At 49.7% G+C, this 22,578-nt stretch overlaps 1 protein-coding gene across 1 annotated transcript; it reads left to right on the top strand.

The window, feature by feature from the left end:
* Window positions 1–3,380: 3,380 nt before the first annotated feature.
* Window positions 3,381–22,208, top strand: GASK1A (golgi associated kinase 1A). The gene is made up of 5 exons (XM_015620149.2): window positions 3,381–3,775; window positions 14,335–15,156; window positions 18,620–18,742; window positions 19,015–19,118; window positions 19,675–22,208. The coding sequence occupies exons 1-5, from the start codon at window positions 3,773–3,775 to the stop codon at window positions 19,883–19,885; spliced, it is 1,263 nt and encodes a 420-aa protein (XP_015475635.1). The 5' UTR covers window positions 3,381–3,772; the 3' UTR covers window positions 19,886–22,208.
* The last annotated feature ends 370 nt before the right edge of the window (window positions 22,209–22,578 follow it).

Here is a 22,578-nt window from a genome sequence, read left to right as displayed (position 1 = left end):
AGAGCTTGTTTTTAATCAGTGCTTGATAGGTATGATTTATCTGGGCAGGGTTTGGGTCTCAGAAATTCATTCAAGCTTATAATTATCTTGGCAGATGTGAAAAGTCATATTCATAGCCCCTCAAACCCATTAGAGCCTCACACTTTTCTAAAAGGAAGAAAAAAGCCTTCAGCTTTACTTTCTGAGAGGCAGAATAGCTTTCTGTTCCTTGACAGCTCTTGAAATCTGTCCCCTTTCCACTGCCTGTCTTTAGTTCCCAAGGGAGAAATGAATGCAGGTCCACTGGGACAGAAAGGGAAAGAAAAAAAAAAGGTATTTCTGGGAAAGAAGAAAAAAAAAATCAGCCTATTTTCATCCTTCTGCAGCAGTCATTTCTTTATGAGGACAAGCAAGTGGAAAGGGAAGTCAGACTCTATGAAATGAAGTCAGGTTATACCAGAAGATTTTTCTAGTGCCTACAGTGGAGTCATTTGGGGGGAGCACAGAGGTGCTGCTGTGGGTGCAACAGCACCCATGGCCTTCTTTGCTCTTCATTAGTTTCCATAGATTTTGGCCTGCTTAGAGAACCTCAGGAAAAGGTCTCAGGTCTCCTGTTTCAAGGTACTTGCTCCTGGCTAAGCTGGATCTGCCAGGAGATACCAGCAAACTGAGCCCCCCACACTGCTGTCCTGTGCCTTGCAACAGGGACAGAACAGCTTTTGCTCCTCTACAAGGTGAGAGGGATCAGGCCCAGGAGATCTTTAGTATTGGAAATAGTAGGTCAGCTGGCCTGAGCACCTGGTGTGATATGTGCCTATTTTGGAGACTCATATTTTGCCTGCAAGCTGGGTGCAGTCCCACCTCCCTGCTCTTCTCCATCTCCCTTTGCTGCCTACATATCTTGGGAGTTTCTTGGAGTGGGGACTGTCCCTCATCCTGCAGATGAGCATTCTCCTCACAGGGTCAGGGGATAGCAAAGAAAAAAGAGAGAAGAAAAGCAGTTTCCACTGTTCACAAGTTCATTAATTTTCCAGAATGCAGTAGCAGGGATGCTACTTATGGGATCTGGGGGCTGCAATGGTGGGATTAGGACTACCCAGCTCAAGGGGGTACAAGGTAGTCACAGTTCTATGGATTTGGGGAATCCTCCTCAGAAAACTGGTTTACAATGCACTTGCTTGTTAGGTCTGCTTTTTAAATTTGTTTTTTGCATGATGAATGTAATTAAAAATCAGGGGAAGGAGGGGGGGCGGGGGGGGAGAATTAATTTTTAAAAAATTTCATAATGCCAAGATTGGAGCATTTGTTTCAAGGCTCACTAGATTTCCCTTACTGATCTGCCCACTGATCACTTAAGTCTGTCTGCTACAGCAGCCATCCAAGCCTGTTTCTGATGTCAAATTCCTCAAATGTCAGGCATGCATTTTAAAGGGTTATTTGTAGGGAGAGGCAATCCAGAGAGACCAGCCGGAGCGCTCAGCCTGTCAGTCAAGGTTCGCAGTGCTGCTGCACTGACAGGAATCATTTTGGCAGAAAATTGCATATAAATTGAATCATTTCAAAATTAAGAAAGGGAGATGAAAGCAAACGCTTCCAAAATGAGGTGCCACCGACGAGTTGTGATGCGCAGGCTTCAGCCTCCGGAGCCCTGCAGATCCCTTCCCTGGCGCTCACTCTCTCTTCGGATAGGCCATCTTTGTGCCAAGGCCAGTAGTAGGTTATTGCTAATTGCTTCATATTGCTAATTGTATTAGAAGTATTAGGTTATTATCTGCCCCCAGGGAACTGGCCTCAAGGGAAGTGTTTGAGGATATTTGATGCTGCAGTGTCTAGGACAAACAGGAGTCAAGGTGGCAACAAGGAGGGGATGCAGGGCTTGGTTTCTGCACCTCTTCCTCATGCCCATGGATGGCATGGAGGGGTGTGTGCTGAAGCCAAAAGCAGGCACACTGCTTTGGTGTGTAACCTTCAAACCACTTATTTTCTTAGCTGTAGTTTAGAGTAGCAGTGGAAGGGGTAGGGAGATGTACCATATTAAAATAAGATGCACACGGTGAACCAAGAGGGCCTGAAGGCCCTGGGGCACTGGGACCAGTGCAAGAGCACACTGGGCAAGAGCACTGAGTTGCCATCATTGTTTACACCCAGTGTGTTGCATCACCTTGTAAAATGAATGCCACTGTGGACTGTGCATGGTCAGTGAGCTAGAATGGGGCTTGGGGACACAGGAGCCTCCTCCTGGGTCTGCCCCTACCCTCTCATGCTGCCGTGGTCAAGTGACTTGGCCCAGTTTCCCTCAACCTCATCCTCTTCTCTTTTTAGACCACGATATCTTCATTGTACTTCAAAACAGCCTGTACTGTGCCTTTATCAAATTGTTTAAAAATACAAATATCAGTAAAGAACAATGCTGATCAATCTGGTTTGTTTTACGGTTTCCTGGAGGAGATAGTTGCACAGGTCAGGGATCTGGAAAGGCCCCACACCTGAGACAGAGGGTTTCCTCCTGTCCCCAAGCTGGGCTATTTGGGGCTGAAGCTGGTGAGGGGCTGCAGCAGTAGATAATGCCAGGATGAGGGACTCATGGGTTTTGCTTGGCCACAACCCAGGGCTGGAAGGGAAAAGTTGTATGAAACAAAAACGCTTTGCAGCCTGGCAGCTGCCTGTGTATCCTGCTTGGCCATGGAGGGCTCTTGAAACACACTGCTTTCCAAAGCAATGCCTCCAGACCCTCTTCTCCCTGGGGCCTGGGGAAATGGCACCTAGGATGCACCCTACACCAGGTGCTGGGTGGGGGAACTGCACTGGGCACTGCAGGGCTCAGCATGCTGCAGTCTGCACTGCTGGGTGTGGCGAGGGTCCCCTTCCCCTGTGCCCCTCTCCTGGCTGCCTGCAGACATTGTGCCCCAGAAAAACAGGCGCCTGAGCACCCTAAAAAATGGTTTAAATGCATTCATGCCTTTTAGGCAGATAAGAAATCTTCTCTCAGGTCTGTGTCCACTCCAGGCACTGATGTGGAACAGCTTTTTGCTGGACCATTACTGAAAGGCAAAGAAATGCCAAAAAAGACCTGCAAAGAGCATTTTCTTGAACACTCGTGAGCAGACCTCTGGTTCGGTTTCCTGGCTCTGGGGTCCCTGTGGCCCCTGGGGCTCTAGTGGTCCCTCTACTTGGCTGGCACCGAGGTCACTGCAAACAAATGGGATTGGGAGGAGCACGTGTGTCTTCATGTCCTTCTGGCTCAAATTGGCCCCCGGTGTTGGAAAAAAAAACCAACCAAAACAGAAAAAAAAGCAAGAAGGGCTTTTATTGTGAAAAAGAGACTTTTCAAATGCCTGTTCCCCCTTTCCCAGCCTCTCCACTCCCCTCCTCGCAGGGAGGTGGGTCTAGGATGAGGCAAAGTTTGAAAACTCCCAGCTGAAGTTTGAAGGGTGTCCTCCCGCCCAGGGGGAAGCGGAGGCACCCGCTGGCGTGTGGTGACAGGAGCCCAGGAACCTCTGCAGTGCAGAGCTGGGCAGCAGGGACTGTGGACAGCCCGGAGGGGCACCCCTGGGTGACAGCCCCCGGCTGTGATTAATGGCCTGGGCAGAGGAAGAGGGCTGATTAGTTCCTGGATATTTTTTTTTTTAATTGCTATTTTAATTTTTTTGTGTGTGTTCTGTGTGGGTTCGTGGTGTCGTATGGAAGTGCCACAGGCGGCCAGCACCCGAGTCAGGAGGTGACCGTGTGCTGTATCGCGCACAGGAGGTGAAGCACATGAGGAGGAGTGCATCGGCTGCTGCTGCTGCGAGACATGGTAGGATTTAGAAGTTTCCTTGCTGAGCTGATAGTGGGAAGCAAGGCGGGGTTTGCCCCATGGGATGAGGTACAACGCTGTATCTTGGAGGTCTCCATCCTGGGGGCAGCTGGGATGTGCGGGACACTCGGAGGGTCAGAGCATGGTGAGGCGAGCAAGGCAGGCAACCGCTACAGCACTTTGCTGTCCTTAAAAGCATTGGGGTGGACCGAGCAGATTGTAAGAATGCACTAGGGATGGACAGAACAGATTGTCAGGATGCCCCTAAAGGCAGTGCCTGTGGCTGCCGTAGCTAAAGCACGGCTGTCAGCCAGGGAGGTGATTACACTCCGTCCGCCAAAACCCACCTCTTTTAAGTGGCCAGGTGGCACTGCTTGGGGCAGGCGAACAGCCCGGGGTGTAGGCAGCGAAGAGCAGATAGAGATCACGAAGAGCCGCTCTGTGCTTTGCGTTTGGTGCTGACAAAGCGCAGCACTTTCATCAAAAAACCACAAAATCGGCCAGTTTGGCAAGGGAAAACTTCACGTCCCTCCCAAGAAATGTTGTGCATCCCCAGCATCAGAAGGTTTATCCACATCTGTTGCGTGTTCCAAACCTTAGGGTGGTGTTTCATGTCATCTAGTGCTCCAGTTTGAAATATCCCTTGGCAGACCCATCTGAGCAAGCACACAGCAGCTGAGCTGGGATGGTTCCCCCATGCCCCATTACCCCTGCCCCACTGGGGGACATGGGGATGTCATGCCAGGGAGTTTGCACTGGGGCTGGGGGGCTCTGTCCCTGCTTCACCACCTCAGACCTTGCCAAGCTTGTGTTGGGCAGGGATTGCAAACCTGTGATGGATGAGCTGAGAAGATGCCTGGTGCTGCTGCCAGAAACTGGTCATTTGGAGTCACTGAAGCATTTTTATGTCCTCGAGAGTGTGCTGATGACTCAGAGCATCTCTGGGGACAATGCTGCTGTGCCAGCCTTCACTGCAGTGTGTGTGTTTGTGTATGGGGGGGCCCTAGTGTCATGCTTTACATTTTCCATCCTATGGTTTGCATAGGCTGCTTTGGGTTTCTTAATTAATGAACTTCAGCAACAGGAAAAAATTATGTGGCTCATGTCACCCATTTTGGGGTTGAAGATAACTCCTCCCTGTCAAAGGAAAAGCAAGGCAACTCTCCCCATACCAGCCTTTTGTCTGCAGTAACATTTTTCTGTACAAGCATTCACTATGAAGCCTTTCAAAGCCTATACAGCCTGAGCCAGGTACCTGGTGTGGTCTCCCATCTGTGAGTAGGGTATTCACTTTTTGCCGGGATTTCCATTTTGCTTTGGCAAGGGGAGGTCTGCTTCTGCAGTCCTTTCCCCTTTGTGAGGTCCTGCATTGACTGCTTTGATTTTGCCCATAATCTGGGTTTGCTCTGGACACCTGCAGGCAGGGCAGTGGTGGTCATAAGGAATAAATCCAGGATCTGTCCCTGGCTGATCACCTTGTTGCTTCATTTGCAGCAGAACCCTAAACAAAGTGCTCAAGATGATTTTTGACTCCTTTCAAGGTGACCAGGAGGGTGACCCCTTGCAGAAAGCCAGAGGGATGCCAGCTGTGAGCTCCGCTGTTGGTATGGAGAGCACGCTTGCAGTCGGCTTCTTGTTGGATCTGGCTGCCGCACATGCCCGACCTGCCGCAGCAGAGAGTGCTGGGGGATGACTGCATTACAGAAACATCTTCTTTCTTCTGGCTTCACAATCTGCCAGCGAGTAGTTTCCAGTTGCTGTTGTTTGCCTAGTATGAGGCACTCTAAATATGAGGGGCTGATTGCACTGTATTAATGCTCTGGTGTAGATTCCAAATGCCTCAATTACCCCTTCCACTTCCAATGCTCAGTAACTCCAGTCCACCTGCAGCTACTTGCCTTGCCCTGAAGGAAAAGCCCCTTTTCTGTGAGCCTGGCTGCATCAATGCTTGTACCATGTTTGCTCTGCTTGCTGACCCCATGGATTTTGCTGGGAGAAGATGCAGGCTGGGGGGTGGCTGCTAGCAGGCTTTGCCCAGGATGGGGTCTGCGGGACACAGGCAGCACTCAGAGCCAACTGGCAAGCAGTTCTCAGAGCCAACTGGCAAGCAGTTTGCTGCCCCTTTTTTTCTCTTTCAGATGTAATGGCTTAACAGGAGGAAAATAGGGTTGCCTTTCTGCAGCTGAGGCCAGGGCTGGTATGAACAATTCTGTTTTGAAGAAAGCCCACAGGGCTGAAAGGCCCCGCTGTCCTCCTCCTTCTCCCTCCCCTTTGGAATCCCACGAATGCACTTTTCTGCTCTCCAGGAAGGGAAAAACCTGTCAGTCAGCTCAGGGAAACCCAACTGTCTGATTTGGGCAACGTCCACTGAAACTCCAACAAGGGAATCCAGTGCTACTCCTTGCCAACACCCCAAAGAGGGTTTTGTGAGCCCCCACTGGGCACCAAGCAAGCATTCCTGTTCCCTGGTGCTGGTCCACCAGTTAGAAACGAAAATTGAAAATAAATGGATCAAAATACCTCCTCTCCAAAATACAGAAAAAACATGATAAAATAAATAAAACTGAACCAAATGCCAAAATGTGTGAGAGATTTAGCAGCATTCCAGGCACTCACAAGCAGGATTGGCAAACTCATCAAGAGCAGGAGGAAATAAAATGTGATTTTATTGTAATGTATTCCTCCCCATATTAAATACAGCCCAGAACACATTGCAAGAGGGACGTGGCTTTCTGGCACCTCTGCTCTTTGCGTCTGTCACGTGCGGAGGAGCTGCAGCAGCACAGCCCCTCTGCGGATGTCAAACCAGAGCTGGTGAGCAGCCCAGAGGAGCAGCAAGAGAAGTTACAGGGGTGAGGGGACTTGTGAGGAAGGGGGTCCATTGCTCCCAGATTCCAGTTCTTATGTCCCTGGATTTGGAAATCCCAAAGGAGTCAGCTCGTAAGCTATGGTCTGTGGCTGGAACCTGCTGAGGAGCAGGACTGTGGGTTCCAGAATGCCACAGGAACAAATCATATTCTTCTTCCCCAGAAGAAGCTCAGGGTTGGAGGCAGTTTGTGTGTGGGACTTGGAAGGGAAGGAGTCCAGCCCATGGACCACAGGCTGCTGCCCTCCTCCAAAGCATTCCCCATACAAACCCTCAGAAACAAAGGCAAGACTGTTCAAAATGAGCGGGGCATGAGGCGCAGATGTTGCACAAAGGCAAGCCACATCTGTTTCACTGGGGAAGGGGCCCCCTACTTGCTGGTTCAGCAGGCAGATGGGAAAGCTGCTCTGAAAACTTACGGAGCTGAGTGCAACAGGCTGGCCAGGAAACTGGGACGAGGGGAGGGGGAAAAGGGAAACCTGGCAGGAGCCTGCATGGCAGTGGTGGAGTGTGGGAGCAACAGCCTCCCAAAACTGCTGCTTTCCCTTCCTGATGTCCCTGCTAGGAATTTCTAGGTTGTGCTGCTCTCATGTAAGTGTGAGGGTTAGGGGAATGAGCAGAGGGAGAGGAGGGAAGATGAGGAGGACCTCCCTTGTCCTGTGAGGATAGCAGAACAGTGCATTCAGGGCTGCTCAGGTCCTCACTGTCTCCTGTGAACACGAAATGCTGTTTCAGGTCCTCAGTGATTTGGATGATTTGGGTGCAGGTTGATACCACTTTTAGTGGTGAAAAGTAAGGGAGATGTTTGCACATGCAAGTGACAGCAGACCTGTGCATCTCAGGGACGCGTCCTGAAAGACTGCCATCAATCTCTTGGGAGATGTGTCTCCAAGAAGTAGAAGATCCAGCTAAGTGCAAGAGTCTGCGGTAAGAGCCCTGAGTCTTACTTAACTTAAACAGAAGAAAGATAAGGCATCTGAAAGCTTTTAGTTTGCTTACTTTAAGCCGAAGTGTGGCATCCTGGAGTCTGTTTATTTTTGTGGTGCTTTGTGTTGACTTCTGGAATTAAACCAGAGTGGTCCTGAGCTGCACTGTACATAGCACCAAGATGAAAAACTCCCTGTCCATCTCACACAGAGTTGAGTATTAACTGTCTGCAAGCTGAGATTTACACAGTGGGAGTGAGGAGAATTACAAATCTTTCCTTTTGCTCAGTGAAAATCACATGATTTGGGGGTAAGGATGGTGTCATCACAGGACAAGCAAGTCCCTGCCGGTACCCTGCAGGGCTTTAGTCCACACCAGGTGCAAGACAAGGTCTGTGTCCTCTCTGGGTCCCCCCAGGCAGCATCCCTGACCTTGACTGCTTCAGCTGCACCCCATGGTATGGTGTCCTCCAGCCAGGTGCTGGCCATCTGTTTCCTTCAAGATGTGTCCTCTGACTCCTGCTCCAGGTCTTCCTTCTTCAGAGATACTGAACAGGAGATTTGGGATGCTGGGAGTCTTGCCACTCTTGTAAGATACTCCTGGAGAGCAACAGGAGTTTACAAGCCCTGTGTTTCTGCTGTACTTCTTTGGTACATAACGGGGAGCAGACAGTGCAATGGGAATAGCAGTGTTAAACAGAGCAGTTTAAAGCTATGGCTCAAGATTGTGTTCAAAATGGCCCTTTGGATGATGGATGTGTGAGAAAGGGCTGTACTCAGCCTATGGTTGTGCAGAGTAGAACCTCCATGGCAAGGAGCCTCCCAAAAACCAGAAATAGTCAGTCTGGGCGGGAGGTTTAGGTCAAGAAACAGGACATTTCATCCCTAGGAAGCAAAAAGCTCAAGGGGCTGATGCAGGGCCTGAAGCCAAGGACACACCAGGTTATTACTAGAGAGAGGCTGTAGAGCTTGAAGGTTTCCAGGTTTTTATAATTTGCTGCCCCAAGGCCATAGTGATAACTGGGAAGAACTGTGAAGGCAACATTATTTGAGAAGTTAAAGGTGGTGTGTTGGCACCATCCCTTTGAAGTCAGTGCTCAGACTGAACAGTGCCAACACTCTTTCATCCATTTATGCTGCTGCCAGAGTGCTGCCCTCTGCTAGTGCAAATCCAGCTTGTCTCGCACATAGGCTATAAATGATCCCAGAAGCTTTGCAGACTGTCCAACATTTAGCAAAGTACAGCATGTTTTAAGGTTTCATCCCAGGCAATTTAACTCAGTCATTTTCTGGTTTGGTTTTAGACATGTTGGTGGGGAAGTTTGTGTGCCAGCTCTGAGGACTTTGCTGACTCTGCAGCACCATGTGGTGATGTGTCACTTTTCCATCTTCCTAGCTTCAGCTGACCCAATGTTTGCCGTGACTCCATTTCACAGGCTTTATGGGAGCAGTCCCCTTTCCCACCTTCTCAGTGCCTGGCTTGAGCTTTCCAAGCCACTTGTGTGGAAGTGGGGCTGGAAGATCACCTTGAGCAGACAGGCATGGGCTACCGGCCACATCCCTGTCCTGGAACCAAGTGGGATGATCTTCAGGGTGTCTGCAGAGTGCTGAAATATAGTAGGGTCACAGTTTTCCCCTCTGGAAGGGCATTTTTGAGGAATAAAGCCTTCATCTCTGGAGGAAAAAACCCCAGACACAAAGCTGGCATAGGAATTGCAGCCACTTTGATAGATCATGAAGCCAGATGAAGGGTTGTCTTATTCTTCATGCCCCATGGCGGTGTGGGTGCAGGTTAGTGTTGGTGGAGCTGTCCCCATGTGCTGGGGGAACACAGCAGACCTGCCCTCCTGGGGAGCCACTCTGAGCCAGAGCTACCTTTGGGACTGGCAATCATCATTTAATAGCTGTCTTTAGTAAATTCCCACTGCGAGCCATTTATCTTCCCTGAGCAGGATAATACAGGAAGGCACTTCAGCTCTTGAACGATGGGTGACAGACGCTGCCAAGCATTTCCTTCTGCCCAGACTTGCCCAGTCACTCCTGAGATGGAGTGCTTTTGTCTCCTTCCATGTCCTCAGCATGGTTATGGGTCTCCAGCCCACATGTCATGCCCTTAACAAACCAAGAAAACCTCCTGCACAATATGAAAAAGAAGAGGCTGATCCAATCCCAGATCTGATTGAGGCACCCGCTCGCTCTCCCATTGCACTGGGAGATGCTGCAAGCAACATGTGTGGGTGCAAGGCTCTGGAGACATTCCCAGAGGTGGGGGGCAGGCAGGGAAGGTTTTCCAATTGTTTTTCAAGCAGTCTTTGTTAAAACTGGTCACGGCAGGCTGCATCTCCTGCTGCCCGGGCGGTTTTGCGGTTCATTGGGCGGGCAGCGAGCAGGGAGCTGGGACGGTGAGCACAGCCCTGTGTGTTGCACCCTGCTCAGTGTGCACCCAGATAAATGCATGGGCCTGCCTTTAACCTGCTCACTGGCACGTTGCCTTTGGCAAAGTCCTCTGAGCTGGGCAGTCTGGGGCAGGCAGGTGGCCAAGAGTGACATGGCCATGGCTGAGCCATCCTGGCTCCTTTGGGCACCTCTTTGGGATAGTGGGATTTACTGCTGAGAGGGTCTTGCAGTGCCGGTGCAGGGGCAGGAGGACTCTCTTCAATGCCAGCGGAAAGCAGGAATCAATCCAGTTTTCAACAGACACGTATTTCCGTGGCATCTTTCTAGTCTCAGGGCTGTTTCTTACATTCTTGGATAATGAAGTTTGGGGTTTGTTTTTCTTTTCTTTCAAGCTCGACAAAACCAATTTGATGCACTTTGAAAAGAAATTGAAAACAGGCTTCTCTGCCTCAAATTCTGCCAAGGTTCAAGCGTCCTGGGAATACAGTGTCAAGGATAACCCTCCCCCACCTCATCCCCAACTAGACTTAGAAAGTTTTATCTCCTAGCATCAAAGTTGCATAGCTCTTTACTGTGCCTTCAGAGCCTGGGCTGTGCTGTATGTCTCTCTGATGAGTGAGAATATATATTATTTACTTATTGGCATCCTGGAACAAGTAGTACCTCTCTTAAGCCTTTTTATGGGTTTTGCTTGCTGGGAAAAGGACCTAATTTCTGGCAAAGACATGCTGTACTGTCAGTATGTCAGCCTGGCAAAGCAGAGCTGTACGTATGGTTTGCATTTTGGGCTGAATCGAAGCCATAGCTTAAACTGCAGCATTTTTTTACAGCATTGGCTCAGAGAAAGTCTCTTTGGAAAAGTATTTACCCAGGGCTTGTAAATACAGTATTATTTATGCAATGTTTTATCACCTAGGTTATTATTAAATTTGCAATATCAGCCACCAGAAATAACACAGAGACTGTACTTGCACCTTTTTTGTTTCTTTTTGTTGTTGATGTGGCAGGGAAACCCTGAACGGTGCTGGGGAGGGGGGCCTGAACTGGCCCTTGCCCAAGTTCACAGCCCAGGGTTTCAAATTCAGGGTGGGAAAGCAATGTAGCTCTAACTTGTGGTGCCCAAACCTGAGCTCACTGACAAGGAAGATAAAGTGGTTTTGGACAATAATGATTCCTTAACCACTTGGACTGTAAACTGACTTGACATTAAAAACCCAACAATCGTTGTCATCCATTTGGCATACTCTGTTCTCTGGCTGTGGGTTAAAAAGGATTTTTCCTGCAGTGTTTTGAAGGTTGTCCATGTGGCTCCCACATGCATTCTCCCCCCAGGATACTGGAAGTTTTGGCAGACAGGCTTTTCAGATACCCAGAGATGGTATATGCAACCAGAGGGTTATTATCAGCTGGGTAACAAAAACAATCACCCTGAAAATCCTCCGTGCTGAAGAAAAGGGTTGAGGGGGTTTTTGGTGAGAGTGGGATGGGCTGTGTCTCTCCAGGAGGGTGGGACAGGGGAGGTTCTGGGAAAACATGCCCAAGAAAGCACACATTGGGAAGTGACTTGGCTGGATGCAGATGGGAATACTGAGATTTACAGTTACCCCTATCCTTTGGGATTTATTCCACAGGTATCACTGCTGTTAATTCAGCATACTTTGAGGCCAGAGGAACAGACTGTGAGGCACTTGCAGTGATGATTTGAAAGGAGTGTGGATATCAGGATACCAGGATCAGCCCTTTGTATGCCACAGAGTTATTTTACTATAGTTAAACTAGGATTTAGACATTGCACCTTCCCTAAACTCTTGCTCAGGAGGCCAGACATGGATTGCAGGTGTTTGAGAAAGAATGTGTGTCTGCACTCAGCAGAATTTGCTTGAAATTCAGGGCATGAAGGTCTTAAATAGCTGAGCTTGGATGTTGCTTGTGTCACTTCCTGTTGCCTGTGGTTCCACAGCAAATCATTATCCCATCTAAGTGGGAGAGAGCTGGGGAGGAATCAGAACCAGCCTCTTGACAGAAGTCCTGCTGCCTCTCAGGGTGCTTAGGGGTACTTGTGCTCATCCCCTCCCCAGAAAGGCACCCAAGACAATGATTCAGCCATGTAGTTTTGTGCCTGGTGTAGCTAATGCCAAGCCTTGAATAACCCTGCTGGTGACCTAGGACAGGACATTCCTCTCTGGACAGGCTCACCCTGGACTAGGTCCTTTACACTCTGGGAAGAGATAAAGCAGAGGGCCCCTGGCAGTTCCCAAAGCCCTGTAGCAGACAGCCCCTGGTTCCTGGCAGAGGCTGGTGTAAACCCTGTCTGAAAAAAGGATTCAGCCCAGCAGATATATTTTGCTGCACTACATTGTATTTCTGGGAGAGGAGCAATTAAGTGAGAGCTATAAAGCTGAATCACTCTGAGTGCACCATCAATAGCTCTTATAAACTGCATTAAATCTGCTCAGCCCTTGAAAGGGAGGCATGAAAGGAGCACCCCTATGGCTGAGGCCAGTGAGTCAGTGGCTCCTCTTACCCACCTCAGCTGATGTAGGGTCTTTGTGAGGGATGTGGCTCCTTACCAGGAGGCTGTCTGAAGCAGTCTCCCCAAGATGAGGACATGAAACCTGAAGGATTTTAGAATAGTGCTGTGTCAGCTCATAAGCTCATGCACTGGGGTCGCTTGGGGCAGCTGCCTGTGGGGCAGGAGTTGTGCTGGTGGTGGGTTCCTGTGGTCAGTGGGAGCCTGTGGTCCTGAAAGCCCATGGTTGGAAATGCTTTTGCTTGCCCAGCTGCTTTCTGGAAGTAATTCTGGCTGCTGGCTCTCACCTCCACAGCTTTTTAGCTCTTTTTTTCAAACTTTTCCTCTTATAAACAGTCTCTTATCCCTTCTTTGGCAATATATTGTCCTGCTGTGTCTGCCATGGATATGCTTGTGCTTCCAAAACAAATAATTGTAAAAAAATGTATCCACTTGACCATTGCCTTGACTTCCAATGTGGGTTTGAGCTGCTTGGAAATGTCTGTTGAAAGCAGAGAAATGGCACTAAGATGCTTTTTCTGGCTCCAGCATCCTGAAGTGTGTGAGGCTGCCCAAACCTGGGTGGACAAGGCACGGGTGCAGCGTGGTCTGAGGACTGGATTGGCTTGGAGAATGTCACAGTGCTGCCCCACCACTGCCCTCTGCTTCAGCCTAAATGGGAATGTTCAGTGCTTAGGGCAGCCCCAGCTGTTTAAAGGCAGTTCCTGAGTGCTGGCAATCAGAATACTTTAGGTTTCACATATAGCATAGATTGTATCATGGACTCATAGAAGGGTTTGGGTTGGAGGGAACCTTAAAGATATCCAATTTGAACCTACCTGTCATGGCAAGGACACTTTCCACTAGACCAGGTTGCTCTGAGTTTCATCCAATCTGGCCTTGAACACTGCAGGGATGGGGCCTCCACAGCTTATCTGAGCAACTTGTTCTAATGCCTCAACACTCTCCAGTTAAGAATTTTTTCCTAATATCTAATCTAAACCACTGTTTCAGTTTAAAGTCCTTTTTCCTTGTCTTGTCACTTCATATCCTTGTGAAAAATCCCTCTCCAGCTCTCTTGTAGGCCCCTTTAGGCACAGGAAGGTGCTGTAAGTTCTCCCCAGAGTCTTTTCTTCTCCAGTCTGAACAACACCAGTTCTCCCAGTCTGTCTTCATAGGAGAGGTGTTCCAGCCCTTCAAGAGTTTGCATCCTTTTTTTAAAAAACAGCCTGTCACAGGTTCTGACTGAGACTTGGAGCTGCTTTGTTTTGCTGGATACAGCAATGGGCAGAGCTCCAGAGGCCTTGTCTCAGCATTGAGAATTGAGATATTCAAGTTATGGATTCAGTGTGCAACCAGAATAGGAACTGGTGAGGGTCCCCAGAGTAAGGTCTGAAAAACAAAACCTCTTAGGAACTGGAAAGTGTTCACAGCTAGACAGGAATTTACAGGAATTTACTCTGGTTTTGGTATTTTTATTTATTTATTTTATTTTATTTTATTTTATTTTATTTTATTTTTTTTTTTCATTTCTTGAGTCTTTAAAGTGAAATATTTGACCATGAAAAATTCACTGCCCATAAGGTCAGCCTGTACCTCAGCGCTGCAGACGTGGCAACCTCTGTGTGGGGAACGAGGCCTTGCTCTGATTTGCTTCTGAAGGGACTGCAGCTAATTTCTGGCACAAATCATGGCACCAGCCATAACCCTCCTCCTACAGTGCTGTGGAGGCAGCCAGTCCTTGGGGAATACCTCTTGCAGGGCTCACACAAGCAGAGGGGCTGCTTTTCTGAACCAAAGCCTACCGAGGGCTCTGTCTGCAGCAGCGCTCCAGCATCATCCCACCCTTCTGTCCCCGCAGGTGCAGCGCCCATGGCGACGGACAGGGATGAAGGCCCCAGCCCCAGCAGCCGTGGGGGTGCTGCTGGCCCTGGCCCTGCTGGCTCTCACCCACCTGCCCCCGCCGCAGGAGCACTCCCTGCTCCCGCTGCCGGCCTCGTCCCCGCCAGAGCCCCCGAGGAAAGCGGCTGCCCCGCTGTCTGGAGGACAATCCTACGGGAAAAGGCTCCCCATGGCCCGCACTCACCTGCGGCAGGCGCAGGCCCCGGGCCGGGGCAGGCGGCGGGGGGTGAGGAGGAACACTCCCCCGTGGCTCTCTGCTGACGACCTCCAGAAGATGTGGCTGCTGTCCACTGGGCAGGTGGTCTCCAAAACCCGTGTGCCTGCCCACGGGCAAATCATGCGAGTGCGGCTGCGAGCCGTGGGGGATGCCAAAGGGGATGCCAAGGGGGATGTCTCGCCAGCCAGCCCAGAAGGAGACTGCCAGGATGGGCGCTGTGGGCTTATCAAGCGCCCCGGGGACCTGTACGAGGTGCTGGCCTTCCACCTGGACAGGGTGCTGGGGCTGAACCGCAGCCTGCCCGCCGTGGCCCGGCGCTTCACCAGCCGCCTCCTGCCCTACAGCTACACCGACGGCGCCCTGCGCCCCATCATCTGGTGGGCCCCTGACCTCCAGCACCTGGAGGATGCCAACAACGACCAGAACTCGTGTGCCCTGGGATGGCTGCAGTACCAGGAGATGCTGCAGCCCCACAGACCGATGCTGGTGGCCAGGGACGCTCCCTGCTCCAGCATCCCACCCAGCGAGTGGAGCCGCCTGGCTCTCTTTGACTTTCTGCTCCAGGTAGGGCTGTGGTGATTGAGGCCACCTGTCCCATCAGCTGTGGCACCCAGGTTCCCCTGTACCTGCACCTGTATTGTCTCACCATGGTCTCCTTCTGCTCTATGGGGTCACACAGGCTGTGTGGGTTTCTTGGGATGTAATTTCCCTCTTCAGCTGTTGGAGAGCAGCAGAACTTCATGCAGAAGCACTTTGGCCTAAGTACGGTCCATGTTTGGGACTTGCAGGGTAAACACAGGCAGGTTGTGGTGAGTCTGTCCTCACATGGGTGAGCTTTCTGCTGTTCATTTTGTGCTGGCAGAGGCTTGGGACATCCCTAGAGACATCCCTAGGGCATCTCCAGGGATAAACAGCATGTTTTGCATCAGCTCCATCACATCCAAATTCAGGGATGTGCTGCTTGCGCTGGAAATAAGGAGCCCTGCCTTGGACAGCACTGCCTTCCTCCTCCTCGGCATTAATAGCACTTAATCTTCTGTCTGGAAAATCATACCCTGCTGCTACAAGGGATTACAACAGTATCCCAGAGAGTTATCAGGTCTTGGAGGGCAGCTGTGAGGAGGGAAAAGTGATTTGTGTGGAGAAAAAGAAAGCCTGCTTAGGCACCTGGGGGCTGGTTATCAGACAAGAGAAAACTGCCTGAAAGGACAAGTATTAATACAAAAAAAGAAAAAAAGAAAGGAAAAAACTCCAAACTACTAAAATATGTTTTCCTTATTCTTTCTCTTTTTTTTACAACTATGGCTGTCAGAGGTGGAGCAGTTCTGGCTGAGCTTCAAAATATTTTAGCTGAAACAACCAGAGAAATGAGAAGATTAACCAATCCACTTCCCTTCCCCAGGCCAAAATACCGCTGAGTGCAGTGGAAAGGCTGAGACTGCAGGATAAAGTATCAAGTTCTAAGGAGAGTTCTTCCTCAAGGGCCGAAGCAGTGCAATAACAAATTCAAGGGCAAGCCACAGGTTCTCCTCAATAATTCTAATGGAATCCTCTCATGCAGAAAAGTCACATAAAGGTAAAGAGGATATTATAGAAGTGGAGTAGCATCTTTCAGAAATGGCTTTAGCATCTCACACACCCTTGCTGGGGAAGAAGTTGTGAGACTTGAGCCCTGTTGTACATTTGCATTGAAATCTTGGTAGTTTTCTTCAATTTCTCTTAAAATTTGGCTTCATCTATGTTGATTTCTCTTCATATTTGCCAAAAGGGAACCCCCCACTATGTGCAAAGTTTTAGTGGGGCCCAAATTCTGAGCCTGGTAGAAAAGGGGCAGCTGCTGATGGCTTTGTCCTGCACTTTAGAGAGGACCAAAATCAAATCGACTCTGCAGCCACATCCCTGGGACATCCTCTTCCCAGCCAGAGAGAGAGCAAGGAAACTTTCTCTAGGGGAAGCCATCCCAGACTGAATCATAACTGGAAAAACCTATCAGACGCAAGGGGATGCCCTGCTTGGATGCCCAGGATGGGCGTAAGAGGGGCTGAAGGTGAGCTTCTGGTAGTGTTTGAGCTTGGATGGGAAGTGTGGCTCATGTATTTGTGTTCTAGCAATAATACCAAACTTCTGATGAATTAGAGCTCTATAAGCTCTGGAAACAATAAATTAATACCAAAAAATCAGGGGAAGGCCAGGGGAGAGAGGGCTTGTTAGGGCACTTTCAGCATCTCCACAGCCATCTGGTCCCTCTCCTGGGGCTCCACTTGGGCACCAGATCTGCCTCCACCTCACACCTCTGTGGGTTCAGCACCAATCCACCTTGGTTTCACAGGTGCTCGTGGGCGGGTGAGTGGAGCTCTGAGCCTATTTAATGTCTCTGTAAGTTCTCTCAGGTTGTCTTCACCTTCTGTGCAGCCTGCAAAATAACATAGCAGGTGAGAGAAACTGGCTTACTGAGCTCTCCAGTAGGCAGACTGAGGAGATGTGTGGAGGAAATGTGATATTTTGTTCTGTTTCCATGTGTTTTGTGACAAGATGCTCAAGCACTTTTTAACCAGAGTGTCTCCCAGTGGAGAAATACTGACCTGAGTGCTTCATTAAACCTCAGAAAACAGAGAGGTTTAAGGGCCTCCAGTGTGGGACTAATCCTTCTTTTCAAAGGGTTATTAATGGAATGGCTGTGGAGATCACAATTCGTGTTTCTCTGCAGCATCTTCTCCAGTGCTTGGTCAGTGTTTGGGTTCAGACTGAACTCTTTGTCAAAGCACAGCTGTAATTGGTAACTTGTGCTAATTACCAGGGTGAAGGGAATAGGCAGACTCTGTGGGTCACTTGGCTTCTGACTCGTTGTCACCTGTAGATCCCTTCTGGCTAACCTGAGATCTGCTCCAGCCCTCCCAGTGGCTCCAGGAGTCTCTCTGCACCCCGAACCCTGACTCCTGGGCTGGCACCAGCAATGCTGAACAAATCAGAAAGTTGGACATTTTTGCAACCAGAAAATACATATATTTCATATGTATTTAAAGGAATATTTATATATACATATATATATATATGGGGTTCTTTTTGTAAACAGGGCTTGAGATCAGGAGGAGGTGAGGCAGCTCCCCTATGGGGTCATGTCAACACACAGCCATGGGGAGGTCTGTTGACAGTCAATGAGGTGCTGTCTGCCCCACAAATCACCCCAGAGGATGTACCAGCTGCTTCTGACAAAGCTGAGGAAGCTCCATAAATACTGAGGCTAGGTCTGACAGAGATTTATGTTTTTTTAAAGCCCTTCATTCCTCCAAGGGTGTGGTTGAAACACTGGAAGTTGTGAAGCAGCTCCAGGGTTTCTGCAGGGAACTGGGATGGGAAGCAGGAGGTTTGACAGCCTGGATGACACGGAGCCTTAGCAGCACCTGCAAATGATTAAACACAAATGTAGCTAAAACAAGTCACCATGGCCCCACTTAAATGTCAGGCATGCTCTGCGTATGCACAGACTGCTTTTTCCCTTGCCAATACTTTTCCATTCATCTTTCCATTGAGAGCTGGTCAGGTTACCATAGGGATGGATGAAAGGTTGCATATGTGACAGGAACCAGTTGAAACCATCATACAGAGCACTGGGACTCAGAAAAATAAATTCTTTTTGAGGTTTCAGCCTCTGGGTTTCCTTAGGTACTTTTTGGGTTTTTTTTGGGGTTTTTTTAATTAATTCATCATCATGTGTGTTTTCCCTTCATTTCAGCTGGAAGCAAAACCCCTTCACTCTGTGCAGATTCAGAATGTGTAGGTACCAGGTATCTGAACTCCATCAGAAAAGCCTGCCACCATCACCTTTGTCATCACCTTTTTAATGCCAAAGGGGTTTTGCATGTGTGCTTCCATTCCTCTCACTCACCAGTGTATGCAGCTTTTCCATTGCACGTCTCCTGAGGATCCCTAGAAATGTTTTATTTTCCTCTTTACAAGAACAGCTCACACCAACATCTCCCCACCCCAGGCACATGCCCCTGCTAAGGTTCCCAAATGCCTCCTGCAGGTTCATGACCGCCTGGACCGCTACTGCTGTGGGTTTCAGCCTGATCCCTCTGAGCCCTGTGTGGAGGAGATGCTCCATGAGAAGTGCCGGAATCCAGCAGAGCTGGTCCTGGTCCACATCCTGGTATGTCTTCCTGCTGTCCAAGGGCTGCTCTGGAGCTAACATGAAGATGCCTGGGAGGCACTTACAAGACTGAAGTGGTAGCAAAGGGAATCTAGGGTCCCATGGTGATCCTGAGTCCTTGGTGGGAGGTGTGCCTGGGTATGGAGGGACATAGACATTGGCATCTGCTTTCCCCCAAATACTCTCAGGCTTTCTCGCTGCATTAAAAGCAGCCTAAACTCCCACACTGGTGACTGCACTGAGTAAATTTCTCCTTCCCATCCTGCTGGCAGGTCCGGAGGAGTGTGCCGTCCCGCCTGGTGTTCATCGACAATGCGGGCAGACCACAGCACCCTGAGGAGAAGCTCAACTTCAGGCTCCTGCAAGGCATAGACAGGTAGGAATGTGCATGTGCTGAGCAAGGCTAAGCTGGCTGTCCAGCAGCCCTGTGTGTGCTCACTTTCTTGCTGCTCCTGGCCTCCCTGATGGGGCATCCCTCTGAATCAGGGCCATCTCCCACCCAGGACAGGGTGGGTGGCTAGGCTCACAAAAACATCCCACGTGCCCCTGTCCTGAAACAATCTCTTTATTCTGCTTTGGGTAGCTGATGGCAGGCTCCAAAGCCTATTTTCCCTCTTTAATTGGCAGCTGCACAAAAATAATGAATAATCAGGTATTTCAGCATTTCTTGCGCCATTGCCCACGAGGCATTTTGGCATGCTAGAGGCCTCTTGATTTGGAATTTGTTTGGGTCTGTGTCTGATGGAGCTATCCTGCATACTCACCATGGGTAGAGTTTTAAGCAGAAGGCTCTTGGTCCTGCATTCCTCTGGGTAGACGTGCATTTCCTCTTGAAGCATCTTTGCTCGAGTGCCCCGCTGCTCCCTTTCTCTCTGCTCAGCCTTCCCTGGATAACCCCTTCCCTCCCTGTCTCTTCTGCTCCTCCGCTGCAGCTTCCCAGCGGCGGCGGTGGCCACGCTGCGGTCGGGCAGGTTGCAGAGCCTGCTGCTGGAGTCCCTGCGCCTGGACCGGGAGCTCTGGGAGAGCCAGGGTGGCGCCGAGGGGCTGAGACCGCTGCTCCGGACCATTGACAGGCGGGCACAAATCCTGCTCCGCCACATCCAAGAGCACAACCTGACGGTGTTTGAGGACTCGCTGCGCTGAACCGACCTCTGGCTGGCTCACAGCGCCTGCCTTGCGCATCCCAGCAGCCATGGATGTACCTCATGCCCTCGGCATGGACGTTAGGAGGCTCTGTCCTGGTGCTTGGCTCTCCACAAGGTGTTTCCCCTCATCTTGTAGGATGATCTGGAGAAGCAGATGGAATCACAGGGAGTAGGAAAGATGGGGAGGAGATGTCTCCTAAGACAACCCACAGCTGCTTGAGAAAGGCAGCAGTCATCAAGTTACAGTCTCAGCATGGATTTTCAAAGGAAGGGCACATCTGTGAGGTTTGTTGGGTGCCTTTACTCACACACATAACAACTGTGAAAACTGGAGGCTTGGACAGTTGGACAGCTGTCAGGGACCCTGGAAATACTTAAAGAAGCAGTGGAAGAAGTCACTGGCACCCCCTCAATGTCTTGTACTGGGCTTTTTGATGTTGCCTTCACTATTTACAAAATATCCCAGACAGAGAGGCAAGGGGAAAGCAGAGGGGAGCTTTCTACGTGGATTAAACAAAGACACTGGAGCTGAGCTCTGCCTTTCCCCCTGCAGAAGAGGTGATGTGTGCCTCGGAGTGAGTGTGAGCCACTGCCTGAAGCTCAGACTAGGCAGGACCTTGGAGCTCAGCAGCAGTGGGCAGCAGCTGCCCTCCTGGAGCCCATGTTAACATCTCCAGTTAGAGTCAGTGCTGTGTGCCACATGCCATGATCCATGCACGTGCCTCAGTGGGCCTGGGCTGCTGCCAATGCTATCAGTGTCAGATTGGAAGATTCAAATCTCTCGTTCACTCTTTCCCTTCACTGTCAGGGGATTAAAGGCAAAACTACCCCACTTCTGAAAAGCACTCCTGGCTGCTCTCTTTGGGAATGACTGCATGTAACTCTTCCCCAGGCTTGCAGAAATACATTTTAACAAAAATGCCAGGCTATTTTAGCAGAAGGCAGTCGAGCGCAAAACGCTTTCTGAGCACGCTGGCGCCTCCGGCAGAGCCCATCCTGTTCCCGTCACCCCTCAGGCTCTTGCCCAGCAGCCCACTCTGATGAAGCACAGCAGCATCCCAGCTAGGCAAGTCCTCAAGTGTCAGGGGTGAGACATAATTCAAAACCAAAATGAACAGGAGGAAAAAAGATGCAGGGGTGGGCTTCATCATTCCCTGCAGTGTGTTTCCCAGCTGAGGCATGCGGTCAGTGTTTGCCTGGAGCAGTCAGTTCTTGGCCTGTGAGTTTATGGTTCACACCAGAAGGCTTTTTAAAGGCCTCCATTTCTCCTGTTTCTTACAGGCAGAGCATCCATGCTTCAGGCACTCCAATTCACTTGTGCCTTTGGAAAGTCTCAGTGAGGCTGGCATGGGTAGCCAGCTGCACCATGGTGCAGCTGTCCCATTGCAATAGCTTTGGAGAACACAGCTCCAAAATGCAGTGGGAGGGGAAAAGCTGGCTATGGATACCTTCCCCGCTCCATCCTTCTCAGCACTATGGCAGTTTGAGAGCCTGCAAGGGGATGCTTTAACACCCATGTAGATAAGCACAGGCAATTACCTTTTTTCCCCTTTTCCCTCTTGCTGAAGAGAGGATGAAGTGAGACGTGGGTGACATGAATCAACAAGCAAGCACAAGTGCTGTCAGGAAGCATCAGCACTCAGCATCACAGGCACAGCAGCATCCAAAGTGCCATCATCTTGTTCCTGGAGTCCTGCCCTCCAATTAGCCAGGGAGAGCCTTGCCCCCAGCACTCTCTCCACCCCGTGAATTATCACCCCATTTGCTGTGCCATGAGATGGATGATGGTCATGGAAACCCTGCTAAAGCTTGAATCGTGGGGATTTATTACTGGGAGGTGAGCTTAGCTTGTAAGCTTGAAAGAGAACAAAATAACTCATCCTGGGTCCTATGAAAAGCTGTACCCAGGCATGGCTGTCTAAGAGTAAAGGATACTAAATGTAGCATAAATCCAAAAAATACTCTGGGAAAAACTGTGATGTAACAAGTGCATAGGCTATGATGTACAGCATCAGTCAGTCTTGCTTTTTCTCATTAAAGTGAGAAATTTCATTAAAGAAGAGGTTTTCTTCCCATGTTCTCAGCGAGAATCAAGAGACAGGTGGGGGCTCTGAACATTGGCCAAAGCTGTGGACATTGCTGAGCTGGACCAGCAGCTTTTGCCTTGCCTCTGGTTGCATCTGCTTGACCTTAACGTTGCACAAGGTAGTGGGGCTTTTTTGCATTTCTTTAGTTGTAACATGAGTTTGCTGGCTGAACACATGTGGGAACATCTGTAAGCAGTTACACATGTGAATAAAAATCCCTCATGATTTACCAAAGAGCCACGTATGGATAAATGAGAGAAGCAAAAGCCAAGATCTTGCTGAGACTGATCATGAATCTTCTCTAATTAGTCTATTTTTCCATGGGCTTGCCTATGTAACCAGCACAGGCTCTGAACTGTGGTCATGGCTGTTCAGAGGAATCCTGTGGACTGTTTGCGCCAGCCTTTACCATGTTGTGTTGGGTTGGGTTTGTCCCAGCTATCAACATATTGTTTTTCCTATGACAAACTTATTTTTATGGTTATAACTACTATATAGTTATAAATATTCATGTGGGGCCATGCTTGACAAACTAGATTTCATCTGAGCAGGGATGCTGTTTTACCAAACTCTACTGCACATCATCCAGATCGTGTTGGGGTGT

The sequence above is a fragment of the Parus major genome, chromosome 2 (assembly GCF_001522545.3).
Source record: "Parus major isolate Abel chromosome 2, Parus_major1.1, whole genome shotgun sequence".
Taxonomy (NCBI): domain Eukaryota; kingdom Metazoa; phylum Chordata; class Aves; order Passeriformes; family Paridae; genus Parus; species Parus major.
The sequence above is the reverse complement of the archived record's forward strand: the minus strand, read 5'-3'. Positions and strand labels throughout refer to the sequence as shown.